The sequence below is a fragment of the Lithobates pipiens genome, unplaced genomic scaffold (genome assembly GCF_037356315.1).
Source record: "Lithobates pipiens isolate NorthernLeopardFrog02 unplaced genomic scaffold, aLitPip1_a1.2 Scaffold_48, whole genome shotgun sequence".
Taxonomy (NCBI): Eukaryota; Metazoa; Chordata; class Amphibia; order Anura; family Ranidae; genus Lithobates; species Lithobates pipiens.
Window position 1 is genome coordinate 1,892,345 of NW_027507872.1, and position 15,880 is coordinate 1,908,224.

General features: G+C 42.4%; 1 protein-coding gene across 2 annotated transcripts in view; it reads right to left on the reverse strand.

The window, feature by feature from the left end:
• Positions 1-883: 883 nt before the first annotated feature.
• SOCS3 (suppressor of cytokine signaling 3) overlaps positions 884-15,880 on the reverse strand; it is a 482,856-nt gene continuing 467,859 nt past the window's right edge. For both annotated transcript variants that reach the window (XM_077467168.1, XM_077467167.1), the window contains one exon: positions 884-2,682. In XM_077467168.1, coding sequence (XP_077323294.1) covers positions 1,950-2,585 — 636 coding nt within the window. In that variant the 5' untranslated portion in view covers positions 2,586-2,682 and the 3' untranslated portion in view covers positions 884-1,949. The remainder of the gene's footprint in view (positions 2,683-15,880) is intronic.

Consider the following 15,880-nt stretch of genomic DNA (forward strand, 5'->3'; position numbering starts at 1 on the left):
ATTATGCTGTATATGCTTATATATGATATGCAATATTAGATTGACAGAGTATGATATGCACATGCACTATGCTTATGTTCTTATTTTCTTTGAAAGAAGGCCTGTACCCCAAAACTGGATGGCATCCCCTAAAGAAGCCCGAAATATGGGCAAAACATGGTGGGAAGTCTACATGATATGCTGTCTTGATAATATTATATCACATTGTACTTGCTTATTGCTATAGCTTCCAATATAATTTTTATTTTAGGTTTCAAAATAAGAAACTTTTAAACGTTATATTTGATGTTTTGGTAACTTACTCTGCATCAAAAAAATCTCATGTATCCTCCTTGTTCATTGATAAAATCTAGGGATGTGGTTCTTAAATAAAATTGATAAGTCCAATTCCAAAATAATCCCTCTCTACAACATTGGCATGGTTGGGAGGCAGTGGATATGGAGGACCCCACACAAAAGATAATAGCCTCCTAATTTAAAAAATACTCCTTAGTTCAATTAATAGTAGCTCACCATTTTTAGAATAAAAAAATGTTCCCTACTTTCTATATGAGTCAAAAACTATGGGAAGCAGTACAAAATATTACTTAACATAAGGGTTATACAAAACAGATGCCCATATGGGATAACTATTGCCTTTATGAATTAAACTCCCGGAATTCTCAGACTGGAAAAAGGCGGGTATTATATTTCTGTACCAGTTATATGAAGGGGATGTTTTACTCCCTTAATATAGTAAAAGACCGTTATCAGCTAATAAACAATGATTTTTATCAATACCTTCAAATACATCATGCATTACAAATTCAAAGTTTAAAAGTCCAATTACAGTATGAACAGTCTAAAATACTAACAAAGGCAACTTTAGTGTAGGAAACGAGGATTAATATGAGATCTTTATTCTAATTTACAAATAATGGATAATACCGAAATAAAAATAGTCTGGGTCGGTGGCAAGGAGATATAGAGGATTCAGATGAGGAGGACTGGACATGTGCCCTGGAAACACTTACTAGGACATCTCTCTCGGCCTTCCAAAGGCTACCTCTATTTTTTATTATATATAGAGCTCATTATACTCCACAAAAACTCGGAGAAAATATACAACACCACTATGCCTGCAATGTTCTCTATTTAACGGCTCTCTCATCCACCTGCTATGGCGATGCCCAAAGCTTCATCCATATTGGGAAAAAGTATTTATAACTCATTATGCTTCACTGAGATAACAGGGATGACCAAACTTGCACTATTTGGTATAATACCTGACGGAGCAATACCATTAGAGGTGCATACTATGTGGATAAGACTTTTGATCTTGCTACTTAGCACGCAAAGTTATTCTACAAAAATGGACATCTGTTGATCCTCTAACTCATAACCAATGGGTTGAGAAACTTAATTATATACTTAAAAGAGAAAAATTAACATATAAGCATAGAGGTACACCTCAAAGGTTTGGTAAAAATATGGTCACACTGGATAGAACCTAGTAATTATATGATGGTTTATCTAGTACAGAGGAGCGAAGGTAGTAGGGATAGATGGGAGAAAAGAGCCGAGGTAGAAGGGTAAGGAGTAGAAGAATGTATGGTAAAAAGAGGAGAGGGAAAGAAAAATAAGAAGAGAAAGTTTGTTACTGCTTGAAGAAAGATGCCATAGCCCGATGATTGATACAGAGGGAGCTCAAGCTGATGTGTAGAATATATATATTTTTTTGCTAAGTTATTCCGAGAGGTGCGAGGTTTGTTTGGTTTGTGTTTTTTTCTTATTTCATAATACTTTATGGATTAATTTGACATTTTATGTGTTTGTATGCATTATAATAAAAATTAAAAAAAAATGTAATAAAAAAAAAAAAAAACAAGGGTGCTGTGAACATGTTTTCTTAAAAGACTGACATGATGGTATTTCAGTGCACTTAAATGTCCCAGCTTAATAAAACCTATCTAGTTTTGAAAGGCATTTTGAAGCATCTTAGAAACAGGAAGTTCCTTCAAATACCCATCAGAGCCAGATGCTCCTGCTGGCATGTTGGCCACCACTGTCTGTTTACACAAATATTGAAGAGACACAACTTTACAATTTAACGGTTGCCTAAGCATTAGAGGGACTGCCTGTTCCTTCCCTTCAATGTAGCACAAATTAGAATCAGACTCCCCTGCTGTTGTCAATCTCATGTAATGTTCAACCAGCTTTACCACACATGGAAAGGTTGGGGGGCTCTCTGTTCCAGCCACTGTCTCTATGTAAAAAGATGTGCCCTCAAGTTTAATGCGTAGGTTGGTAATTCCAGCAGTTGTACGAAGACTAAGAGTAAATAGGTGATGATGGTCTGAAGAGTCACGGATGAGAAAGGAACCAACAGGCTGGTTGGATAAGAGCTTTTTAGCATCAGTACCTGAAAGAGTGCTCCAGTAATAGCCACTGGCCTCCAGCCTTTCGAGTGCTGTTTCCACTCTATCATAGTGCCCACAAAAAGACTTGTAATGGTAGGAGAGCTGGGCATCCTGTGAGCTCATGGCTGCAAGGATGAATGATGGGTAGAAGCAGCAATGGAAGGAACTCCAATGAAGTGTGACCATCGTCAAGCTAATAAACCGGAAATGATGCACTTTGCGACAGGGAAGACCCAGGCTGATCCAGGTTTGACTTATGCACTATGGTTACTGCTTAATTCACCTGCAAAGACAATTATAAGAATAATAAGAACATTACAAGAATAATATTACTTTATTAAACAATACCTCATTAATAGTTTGTCTTCTATGCTTTACACAGTTTATGTTTATAAATGTTTATTAATTGCAGATTGATGTTAAGTTGACTGCTATTTTGCATCTAAGGTCTCAAGGCAGTGAATTTTGTTTCTTAATATTTGATGTGCACCACATGGCCATTAGTACTACACTCGGTCTGAGTATTAGGCGTCAGTTCCTGCACCTTAGGTCCTAGATGTAAACATTAGCAGTCAACAGAACCAACTTAAAGGGGTTGTAAACCCTCCTGTTTTTTCATCTTAATGCATCCTATGAGCTGCCAAGGGACCCTAGAAGTCGAGGATCGGGGCCGCTCTGCGCAAAACGAACTGCACAGTGGAGGTAAGTATGACATGTTTGTTATTTCAAAAAATAAAAAATGAAGCCTTACAATAGAAAATTGAAGAAATTAAATGTTAAGAAAATAGAATTGTTGTTATGGCAATTGTTTAGGTTTAATTACTTTTGGAAAACAAAAAAAGGCATTTGAATGGTTGTTAAAGAAACAGTATCATTTTGTTTAGTTTGTTTTGCTTTAGTTTTGATAACTTCTCGCTGAAGTCTGGAACTTCAGAAAAAATACCTTAGTTTAGCTAGATGGTTCTTGTAGTACAATAGAGGAAACTTAATCTTTAATCATAGGCTTCAAGTGATTGGACACATTGGCAAAAAGAGAAAGCTGTAGAGATGTTTCCCTATATGCCCCCCCCCCCCCCCCCCCACTCCCATCTTCTTTGTCATACAGGAAATATTTAGTGTTTAACCACGGGACATCCAAAAGAAGTCCAAATGAGGGGAGGGCAACACTAGAAACAATTACCAACAGGCCCAGATAACAAACACGTCAAGAAAGCTTGACAGATTAAGTGAGCATATAAAAAAAATCAAAAAGTGCAGCGCTATATTACAAATATTGACCACAAATAGCATATAAAATCATAATTATATAAGTGAACACAAAAGGTGCAAAGAATATTAAAAATCCCTGAAATTATCTAGAAAACGAAGAAGTCCTGTGCCAGTGAAAAGAGAATGCCCAACAAATTCTTCCAACAGTTTCACATTAGCACAGAAGCCAGTGTGTGAATACACTCAAATGCACCTGTGGAGAAAGCAGAAGGGCAGGTTCACACTGGTGCAATGCCAGACATTGCATGTGATTCACAACACATTGCTGTGCAGATTACACGCGATGTCTGTGCAATACAAAATTAGCCATACAAACTGTATGGCTGAATCTGCAGCGCATTCAGAACAAACACGTGCAGGATCCTTTTTTTTGTCCGCACCAAAATTGAATCGCATGGGTGTTCACATTTGTGAACAGATGACTTTGTAGGTCAAGATCAGATTCATGGAGTGGTCCAAAAATCAAGTCTGCTTATTCCACACTGCTAGAATGTTGGAATCATCTGGAGTGAAACTGGACATACAACACTACTTCAAAGTAGGCTACCAAAGGCCCAAGACTCTCATGTAGCTACAAACTGAGAATCAATTATAGGACTGAAGGGCCACATACAAGAGTGGAGGAACAGCAAACCATGAACATGGATTTGGAAAAGGTTCTGATCCAGCTAAGCGAATCCCTAGATATTTTGGAGTGGTAGGCCCGGGAGTGTTGACTGCAGCTACTAGGCCCAGGAAGAGATGGGTGGCGTTTGTCCCGGAGTTCTGTTCCGGAGGATCCTGTTTTTTGGTGTGAGGAAACTCATTGCCAGAAGCTGGAAACATGATGAAGGTTTAACACTGGGGATGCGGAAGAGAATAGTAAATGCGGATGTGCTGATGTATAAAATGACCTATGAGGCTAGAGGGGCTCCTAAGAAGTTTAGGAAGGTATGGTTCCGATGGGTTGATTCTGAGCATACATTGGAAGAAGAGGCATGATAGAACAGTGGATTATCTAGGATTATCCTCAAGCCTTGGAGCTGGGATGGTGGCATGACAGTGGGTGCACTTCTTGAAATGGACAGGAATAGTTTTTTCTGTATCTTACTGAACATAACACTGGAAAGCAGACACTCTTGGGAGAGGGGGGAATAGAGTTTTTTTCTGTGTGCGGTTATTCAGTTGGTTTTTGGCTTACATTTATGTTGTTTGTAAAAAATTAAAAAAAGAAAATGCACATATGTTTTAGTGTATGATGGGGGTAGAACATGGATGTATATAATCTTTACTGCTCCTAATGAATGTTGATTCCTCCTACTGTCGGGGGTCTACATATCTTTGATGTACTGCTCTGTATACTAATGTGTGCAATAAAAAATATTTAAAAAAAAAACGGTGTTTGCGTCTAGAAGAGTTTATTAAGATTACCTCATTTAAGACTCTCCCCAAGCTAAAAAAAAAGTAAGTTAACTATTTCAGCCATTTTGACCAGAGTGAGTAGCAGCAGAGACAGCAGTTGTCTACTTGTATTTGCTTCTATTTCTGTGCTTTTTTTGGAAATGGATCCCATAATGAACATATGTGAGGAAATGCTCCTGACATTGCTCTTGATGAGGCTAGAACAACATAGAAAATTGCGTGACTGGTCCAGAGTCAGAGTTCGTCGCAATTGGACCCATCCTTTGATTGCACAGCGAATGTCAGCAGGATATTTTGTAAACATGTACATACAGCTGCGTACCTACCCCGACAATTTTTTTAATTTCACACGCATGTCCATTGCCACATTGGATCTTCTACTTGATAAAGTACGACCCAGTCTGACACGCATGGACACCAACATGAGGAAGAGTGTGTCACCAGAAGAATGTCTGTTGGTGACGATGTTGGTGACGATCAGGTATATATTTAGCTCAAGTGGTTAGATGCATTTTCAGTCCACATCAGGCAGGCATTTATAGTTAAGGGCCTGGTAGCCCACGTTTATTAAAGCAAAAACAAAACAATAGTCCAGTGATGGCGAACCTTGGCACTCCAGATGTTTTGGAACTACATTTCCCATGATGCTCATGCACTCTGCAGTGTAGTGGAGCATCATGGGAAATGTAGTTCCAAAACATCTGGGGTGCCAAGGTTCGCCATCACTGCAATAGTCCATCCAGGAATCCCATGCAGGGGTTTAACTTCATTCAGCACACAAATGAAAACATACCAAGCCACCTGGCTCTCAATTGTCAGCAGTTCCTCTGCTTGCTCCCAACAGATTTATCGATTCTTTCCAGCCCCCTGGACTCACTGGCTTCCTTAGTCTTCCTGACTCTCAAGGCTGTCAGCCTTTCCCAGTCCCTTACACGGACTACAGTCTCCCACAGGGCAGACCACTCTCCAAACACAGACTTGTCTTCAAACAGCAGCAGCAAGCTGCTCACACTCCACCATCCTCCACACTCTACTCCCAACAGCCCCTCGTTATATGGGCTGTGTGCAGCTGGGCACACACCCTGCTCGCTATCGTCAAGACCCAGACACAGGGTTGGAGATCCCGTCCCACCCATGACTCTCAGGGATCTCCAAACTACAGAATCCCATTTGGAGCTAGCAAAACCTGGAGAAAACTGACAGAGCAGTTTTCTCCATTTAAACGCTACACTCTGTAGTCTTGCAGTCCGCAGATATGCAAACTCTGTGTCTGTGTCTCTTTTTCCTCCAATTTCATAAGGACAGAGCCTCGCTCTGTCACAACATATATAGATGTACAGATGTATTATTTTTGTTTTTCCTTTTATTTTTTTCATCATTTTCCATCATATTTTTGTCTAAAAGGCTAAAATATAGGGTACCCTTAAAAACGCTTATAAACGAAAGAGCATCTAAACGCCGGTGCCGCGTTTGGCGTCTGAACCCATTTTTTTTGCTTCCAAAGAAACGCTGTTAAATGCAACTGCATAAAAATGGCAATAAACAAGACTGTGTATATGGTCACATAGGATAAAATTTAATGAGTTCAGAGGCAGTTGAAAAAAGCATCCAACTTCCTCTGAACGTACGTTTAACAGCGTCCCGTTTACATGGGGCCTTAGTCTTCATGTACACGGGACGTTGTTCAACCTATCCTGAAAGATTTAACTTGACAGTGTTTATCCGTGTTCACGTCTAGAAGTGTATGAAAAAAATTACTTTTTTTTTTCAAAATAGCCAAAAATGAAATACACCTGTAAACAAAATGCTGCTAAACATGAGTTGCCGCATTTAGCTGTGTTTGGCATTTCAAATGCCTCTAAACACAGCTTCTAAATGCATTTTTTTGGGTTCCAAAAAAAGCCTCTAAACACAACTGCCTAGAAAGGACTATAAACAAACCAGTGTACATGTACTGATAAGATAACATAAAGAAGGGTTCAGGACCAGTTGAAAAAACTGCTCCTAAACGTCCGTATACCAGCAGTAGTGTACATGAGGCCTTAACCAGGATATTGTTCTGCCTTAATTTTTTCCAGAACCCTGTCCTACAGAAGAAAAGTCACTACATTATCTGGATTTGAATGCGACTGCTCAGATTCGGAAAATTGATGTTTTGTTTGTTGCCTGAAGGTCCTATAAAAGGACAGGCAGCGTCGAAATCTACTATTGCTAAGTGGATTCTGCAAGTAATTATTCAAGCCTATGGTTTGAAGAGGAAAGTTCCACCTTTTCAAATCAAAACACACTCCTCCAGCTTTTAGTGCTTCATGGGCAATGCATCACCAGGCCCAACTTGGTCTTCAGTCCATACATTCACCAGATTCTATCAGGTGGATGTGAGAAGGCATGAGGATATCGCCTTTAAGCGCAGTGTGCTGCAGGCAGCAGTATAAGGTGCTCAGGTCTGATTGCACCCTACGTTTGTGTCTCTCTCCCCTTAGATAACATTGCTCTGGGACATCCCATTCAGTAAATACTGTGGCTCTGTGTACTGTGATGAATGAAAAAGAAAATAGAATTTTTATAACAGCTTACCTTTTTGAGTACATCACGGGACACAGAGATCCCTCCCCCTCTTCTAATACACGTATATTGCTTTGCTACAAAACTGAGGTACTCCCAGTAAGGGTTATATAGGGAGCTAAACTTCCTGTCTAGGGTGTGCCAGTGTCCATCACCTAGAAGTGCCTATATAACCCATTCAGTAAATACTGTGGCTCTGTGTCCCGTGATGTCCTCGAAGAAAAGGATTTTACAGGTAAGCTGTTATAAAAATCCTATTTTGTGGGCTGCAAATTCACAATCGTGATGCGTTTCGGAAGATTAACCACACCTCCTTCATGAAGGAGGCCTGGTTAAGCCTCCAAAACAAATCCATATTGGCTCACACAGTGATTTGACTGATGGCTCCTTCCACTACTCCAGCTGGACACATGGTCTTTGGGCAAACATCCGATTTCTGGATATGAGATCACGGCCACACAGGGCAGCCTGACGCTGGTCTCCCTGCATGGCCTCCAGGCTCATTTGGTCCCCATCACAGCCGGCTATCCTCTCCACCAAGGACTACCACACAGCTCACAGCTCATTACAATCCACTGTGGACTGTCATTCTCTCTCTCACCCGCTTGTGAGTTCTATTTGTTTTATATGATATTTTACTTACTAAATTGTGGGACACAATGAAGCAGACAAGTGACTCCTCTGGGAGAGAGGTGCACTGACCGGGATAGGCTGCAGGTGCTGACAAGCTCTATAGGAGACAGCTGAACAAGATGAGCAGAGCAGCCATATAACAGCTACAAAAAGGCAGTCTGACTGTGAGACTGACAGGGTGTAGAGAGGGCACTGAGTAACTGGTATGTATCGAGTAACTTGTAACTGGTGAGTTGCTGGTGAGTTGTGGGAATAAGTGAGTATTGTGAGTACTGTAAGTATAAGGAGTAACTGGTGAGTATTGAGAATAACTGGTGAGTGTTGTGAGTAACTGCTGAGTATTGTGAGTAACTCGTGAGTATCATGACCAACTGGTGAGTATTGTGAGTAACTGGTGAGTATCATGACCAACTGGTGAGTATTGTGAGTAAATGGTGAGTGCTGTGAGTACTGTGGATAACTGGCGAGTATCTGGTGAGCACTGTGAGTATCTGGTGAGTACTGTAAGCATCTGGTGAGTACTGTGTGTAATTGGTGAGTAACTGGTAAGTTGGGAGAAATTGGTGTGTACTGTAACTGGTGTGTACCGAGAGTAACTGTGTACTGAGGCCGTGTAAACTAGGAATAGAATATAGAGTCAGGAAGCTAGTTTAACAGTTTATCGGGCAGAGTAAAACTTCTAATCCTCTAGGAGTATTCCTATTAAATCAGTAGGTATGATGTCCAACGGGTGTGGAAATGTGACTCGGTGCATATCTTGTGGCATGTATGCCTTCCTTGAGCATCCGATCGAGGGCGAATACTGCTGCACAAAATGTGAGCACGTTACTTCCTTGGAAGCCCAGTGTCAGAAACCATGAAATCAGACCGAGACAGAAGTATAGTTAAATCACACTTGTTTAAGGAGCTGGCAATTAGCCGACAGATGAGCAGCCAGCTCAGAGAAAGAAGGGCTGAGCCCAGCCCTGACAGTACCCCCTCCTCAATGACACCTCCCCCTCAGAGGACCACCAAGCTTGAGGGGAAAACATCTATAGAAATCACAGAGGAGGACAAGGGCATGTAGGTCCGAGGATGAGACTAAAGAGCGTTCCTCCGGACCATACCCCTTCCAATGCACCTAGTACTGTATGCACCCAACCATATGGGAAGCAAAATTTAAGGCACTATTGTACCCATGGTAATAGGTCTGAGCAGTTATGATAGTCAGAAATATAGCAGCGTAGGTATTGCTCCAAAGACTGATTGGCTCGTTCTGTTGCCCCATTAGACTGTGGGCGATAAGCAGAGGAAAAAGCAAGCTGAATTCCCAACTGTGCACAAAAGGCTCGCCAGAACCAGGATACAAACTGACTACCCCTGTCCGAGACAATCCCCTTGGGTAGTCCACGTATATCGAAAGATCTCCAGAGCAAATATGGAAGCCAGTTCATTAGAAGTGGGCAACTTCTTAAGTGGAATACAATGAGAGAATTTTGAGAACCGGTCAACCACCATAAGGATAACTGTGTTGAGATTTGGGTAACTCCATAATGAAATCTATAGACAGGTGGGTCCAGGGCCTCTCTCCATTGGGTGTGGGTTGTAGGAGGCCCACTGGAAGGTGTTATAGAGTCTTAATCTGAGCACATACGGAACAGGCAGCTACGAAGGTGGTTACATCAGCACGTAGACTAGGTCACCAGAATTGTTGGGACATGGCCCAAAAGAGTTGATTCTTCCCAGGGTGGCCAGCAGCCTTGGGAGAATGGTAAGTCTGGAGCACGGCAGTATGGAGACTCTCTGGGACAAAGTAGCGGTCACAAGAGATAAACCACCATACATAACTGCAACAAATCTCGGAGGACATCATTAATAAATTCCTGGAAAACTGCCAGGGCTTTACAAAGGCCAAAAGGCATTACGAGGTATTCATAATAGCCTGTTCTGGTATTAAAATGCAGTTTTCCACTTGTCGCCCTTAATCCTCACAAGATTGTATGCCCCTCTCAAATCAACCGTTGCTCCCTTGAGGCGGTCAAATAACTCTGTAATCAACGGAACTGGATAGGCATTCTTAATCGTGAAATGATTAAGACCCCTATAATCAATGCAAGGTCTCAGTTCACCACTCTTCTTCTTCACAAAGAAGAAACCAGTACCAGCAGGAGATGAGGATTTGCCGATGAAACCTCGAGAAAGTGCATCTGCAACATACCCATACATGGCACCAGGTTGAAGGTCAACTGCGCAATCATACAATCAGTGTGGAGGCAAGTTACCGGCTTGTCCTTTGTCAAAGACATCGCTAAAATTGCCGTACTCCTCTAGCAGGGAGGAGAATGAAGAGGTACACAGGACCTTGGCTACCTTCTGGAAGCATGTCTTACTGCATTGTGGCGACCAGGAGAGAACCTCAGCATGGAGCCAATCAAAAGAGGGGTTGTGCCTCTGTAACCAAGGATAACCAATAACCAGCGGAAACTTAGGTGAGGAAATAACTTGGAATTGGATTATCTCATGCTGAAGAGCCCCTACGGCTATGGACAATGGAACAGTCTCATGAGTCACATGGGCAGTCTGTAGAGGTCTCCCATCAAGAGCCTCAATGGCAAGTGGAGTGTCACACAGTTGTAGCGGAATAGAGTGCTTCAATACAAAGGCAGCATCAATGAACAGGCCTGCAGCCCCAGAGTCGATTAGAGCCTGTAACTCGACAAACGATTCAAGGTTCGGGTGTTCCCTGAACGGGTAGGAAAAGACTTCAAAAGGTGACCTACCTGGCCACAATAAAGACACAATCTCTCCCTCCTCCTAAAAGTTCTCTCATCGGCAGAAAGACACGTGAAACCCAAGTGCATGGGTTCATCTTCACTGACTGACTCGGTAACAGGGGGCATGGGAGGTGAGGGAGGCACAGATGGGACTGCAAAGCTTGGAAACAAGCATACAGGAGGCTTCCACAAGCACACCTTAAAAGAGAACCTTTCTCTGAGTCTGGAGTCAATGAGGATGGCAAATGTAATCAACTTCTCCAGCTCAATGGGTATATCTTGGGCTGCTATCTCATCTTTGACGGCATCTGAGAGAACATGAGAAAAAGCAGCCATGAGGGCCTCATTGTTCCAAGCAACCTCTGCTGCCAGTGTATAGAATTCAATGGTGTAATTGGCAACAGTTCTCGTGCTCTGTTTCATGGACATGAGGCATTTGGCAGCAGAAGTGGAGCATGTGTCAAATACCCTTTAAAAGGAGGCCACAAACTCAGGATAACTCAAGACAACAGGTTTTTGTGTCACCCATAGAGGTTTTGCCTAGGCCAAGGCTCTCTCAGAAAGCAAAGGTATCATGAAACCTAATTTGCTTCTGTGCGTGGGAAAGCCTGGGGAAGCATCTCAAAGTATATCTCAACCTGGTTGAGAAACCCTCTGCATTGAACTGGATCACCCCCAAATTTCTGGGGAAGTGGAGTGGAACCTGACATACCTCTTAAAGAGGTAATACCCGAGGCAGATGCCTGCACAGAGACTGGAGCAGCAGCAGGGATGGCCTGTAACACAGGTTGTACCGGAGCAGCCACAATGGGAGATTCCAGGTGAGCCGTGTGACACAGGAGCATTTGTAACGCCATGGAAACTTGATGCATGCAATGATCCTGCTCATCCAATTTGGAAAAAATATTACTAACAAGTGGATTGACTGTATCTTCTGAATGCATGGCCTACTGTCAGAAACCATGAAATCAGACTGAGATAGAAGTACAGTTAAATCACACTTGTTTAATAAAAAAAAGTAAATAGAACAAAGTGTCAAAACATGGCCAAACTGTAATGGATAGTCAGCCAAGCCCGAGAGTCATGGTTCAGTGTAGTGGAACAGCAACCAGGATCTGGAACCAGAAGGGATGTCAGCCAAGCAAGTCTTTAAACAGGAACGCTGAAGATAGTCTCTGTGATGTTGACCAAGGTGAAGGCAGAGACCCTCTGGGCTGGATGACTTAAGTAGGCAGATGTGACGAGCAGGATATCAACAAAAAGGTGAGTAGCTGTGGAGAGATAGGAGCTGGAAATTAGCCAACAGCTGAGCGGCCAACTCAGGGAAGGAAGGGCTGAGCCCAGCCCTGACACCCAGGTTCTGAATCTAGGAAAGCATTTGGCAACACTGAGAAAAATCTCCATACTAAAAGAGAGTTGGGAACATACCCAGCAGGTGATGGCAGAGGCCAGCACAGAGGAGGGTGGAGATACAGGGGTGCAGGCACCAGTGCAGAGAAGTTGGGTGACAGTTAGGAAGGGTAGAGGAGAAAGCGGCAAGGAGGCCGGTCCTGAAAAATCCCAACAAGTACGCGCTGTTGTGTGATGTTGGGGGAACCAGTCAAGTACCAGTATTACTGGAGCAGAGTAACTCCCCTAACTGCCAGGGGAAAAACTCCTCTAGTGAGGGCGTGGGGTAAGGCTAAGGGCCAGGAAAGACAGATCCTGGAGGTAGGGGATTCAAGTTTAAAAAAGACACAAGCCCTTCTAGTTCAATCAATAAATAGAATAAATAAACAGAACTTAAAAATCCTCCATATGCAGAATCATATGGGCTGTGGAGCTAGAGTGATTGGGATAGGGATGACCCATAGGGACCGAGAAGGGTGACAAGTGGACCAGAGGACACGGCAGGTAAGAATGCCCCAGACCAAAAGAGGGAGTGTGTCAAACAGACCGAGAGGCAATGGAAGCAGAGAAGTAACCAAAAAACATTACAGTGGTGACACTGAGTCCATCCTACAGTGATAAAATGTCATATACCAGGTTATAAAAGAGGTATTGAAAGATACGCATCCCCGGATGTATAATAATATAATATAAAATGTAAGATAGTAGAAAATGTCTGACACTGTGGTGCTGGCAAGGCTGCATTCATTTGTGGGCTGGAAATCCACAATCGGGACGCTTTTCGGAAGCTTAACCACATCTCCTACATGAAGGAGGTGTGGTTAAGCTTATGAAATGCATCCCTATTGGCTCACATAGCGGTTGGACTGACAGATCCTCTCACTAATTCCAGCTGGACACACAGTCTTTGGGGGGACATCTGATTTCTAGATATATATTCACAGCCACAGGGCAGCCTCACGCTGGTCTCCCTGCACAGACTCCAGGCTAATTTGGTCCCCACCACAGCAGGCTTTCTTCTCCACCAAGGACTACCACACAGCTTCCAGCTCATTACAATTCACTGTGGATTGTCATCATCTCTCTCACCTGCTTGTGAGTTCTATTTGTTTTACCTTACTAAATTGGTATTTTCCTTACTAAATTGTGCTATACTATACCGGTTTGGTGCTTTCTTCCCTTCCCTTCCTATGAAGCAGAGAAGTGACCGTGATAGGCTGCAGGTGCTGACAAGCTGTGTAGAAGACAGCTGAGCAAGAGAAGAGGAGTGGAGCAGCCGTATAACAGGCAAAAAATGCAGTCTGACTATGAGACTGACTGGATGTAGAGAGGACACTGTCTGAGTAACTTGTGAGTAACTGATGATTACTGTGAGTTACATCAACACTGAAAAAAAATAAATAAATAAATAAATAAAAGATCCGGTTCAGTTCGCACCAGAACTTTTGAATGGACCGAAAATTCTTGCGAACTTCATTGAAGTCTATGGGAATCGAGCGTTCGAAATAAAAAGTGGTAATTTTAATGGCTAATATGCAAGATATTGTCTTAAAAAGGGTCAATGCCAATTTTTTTTTTTTTTAAAACTGCAGTTTTTTCGGGAGCACTGATTTTAATGATGATTAAAGTGCAAAAAAAGTGAAATATTCCTTTAAATATCATGCCTGGGGGGTGTCTATAGTATGCCTGTGAAGTGGCACGTTTTTCCCGTGTTTAGATCAGTCCCTGCACAAAATGACATTTAACAGAAAAAAAGTCATTTAAAACTGCTTGCGGTTTTAATGTAATATCTGGATTCTGGCAATACGGATGAATATCATTGAGAATGAGCCCCCCCACCCCCGCCATTACCAGCCCCTTTGGGTCTTGTACGGATATTAAGGTGAACCCCGTACCCAAATAAAAAAAAGGAAAGGCGTGGGGCCCCCAGGCCCTATATACTCAGAACAGCAGTATACAGGTGGTGCAAACAAGACAGGGACTGTGTAGGTTTGTTGTGTTAATTAGAATCTGTTTGTAATTTTGAACTGGTACATTTTTAAAGTGTAGCTCCAGTCAAAAAATCTATTTTTAAGCTTTTTGGAAAACATAGGGAAGGGTTAATCACACCTGTATAATTTTTTTTGCTGTCCATCTTTTTTCATCTTGCTTCCTGTTGTCTCCCTCCGTTTGCAAGTAGGAGACGTTTGTAAGTTGGATGTTTGAAAGTAGGGGCCTGCCCTATATGCTCTGCAGAAATGGGGGCCTAAGGTGTTGGTGTTGCCACAACACTGTAAGCCCTCAAAGTGGCTCTTGGTGGGTGCTGGAGTGCCCTGCTGTGAACGATTATATCAAGAATTTGAGTTACATGCCATTGTTGAACAGTGGTAGAAAAATTGGGCCTTTGGTGTTGTGGTGGTGGTGCTGGTAACACAACACTATAAGTCCTCACAGTGAGCACAGGAACGGGCCCTGCTGTGAAATATTTTATCAAGAATTGTAATTAGACTTACATTGTTGACTTAATTGTCATTACATTGTTAAACAGGGGCTGAAAAATTGGGCCTTAGGCACTGGTGCCACAACACTGCAACCTCTCCCATAATGTGTAAAGCCAAGAGTGTATATTTAAAGGAATATTTCACTTTTTTTCACTTTAATCATCATTAAAAGCAGTGCTCCCAAAGAAACTACCGTTTAAAAAAAAAAAAATTGGCATTGACCCATGTCTCCTGGGGCAGGAGCCAGGTCCCCAAACCCTTTTTAGGACAATATTTGGAGTGCAGGAATGAGCCCTGCTGCAAAGCATTGCATCACAAATTGTAATTACATTCCCCTGTTAAACAGGGGCTAAAAAATTGGGCTGGTGGCATCACCCAGAACTAAAAATGTTCTTCCAAGATATCAGCGGGATCATTGAGGAGGAAGAGGATAGTCAGTCAACATAACAGGACAGTCACTCAGCATCAGCATAGGCAGTGTTGACGGGATGTGACATTTCCAAAAAAAATTTTCGGTTACATCAGCTTCAGGTGCTTGGTAGCTGCAGGTGATCCAAGACTAATTCATCTTTATGAAGGTCAGTCGATCAACTGAGTCGGTGGACAGGCGCACCCTGTGATTGGTTACAAAGCCACCAGCAGCACTGAAGGTGCGTTCCGAAAGAACGCTGGATGCAGGACAGGCCAGTAGCTCAATTGCATACTGTGCAAGCTCTGGCCAGTGAACCATCCTGAAGACTCAGTAAGTCAAAGTACTTTTGGTGGGAAAGGTGTCCAAGTCTGACCTTGCCCCTAAGTATTCCTGCACCATGTAAATCAGACGCTGGAGATGGTTGCTGAAACTGATCATACCTTGGGGCTGCGGACTAAAAAAAATTCTGAACGCATCGGTCCAACGGCCACCTTCTCCACCGATCTTTCTTTTTTTTTTTTCTTTTTTTTTTTATTCTTTATTTTCATAATATAGTGATACAGTCTTTCATTTCTAGAC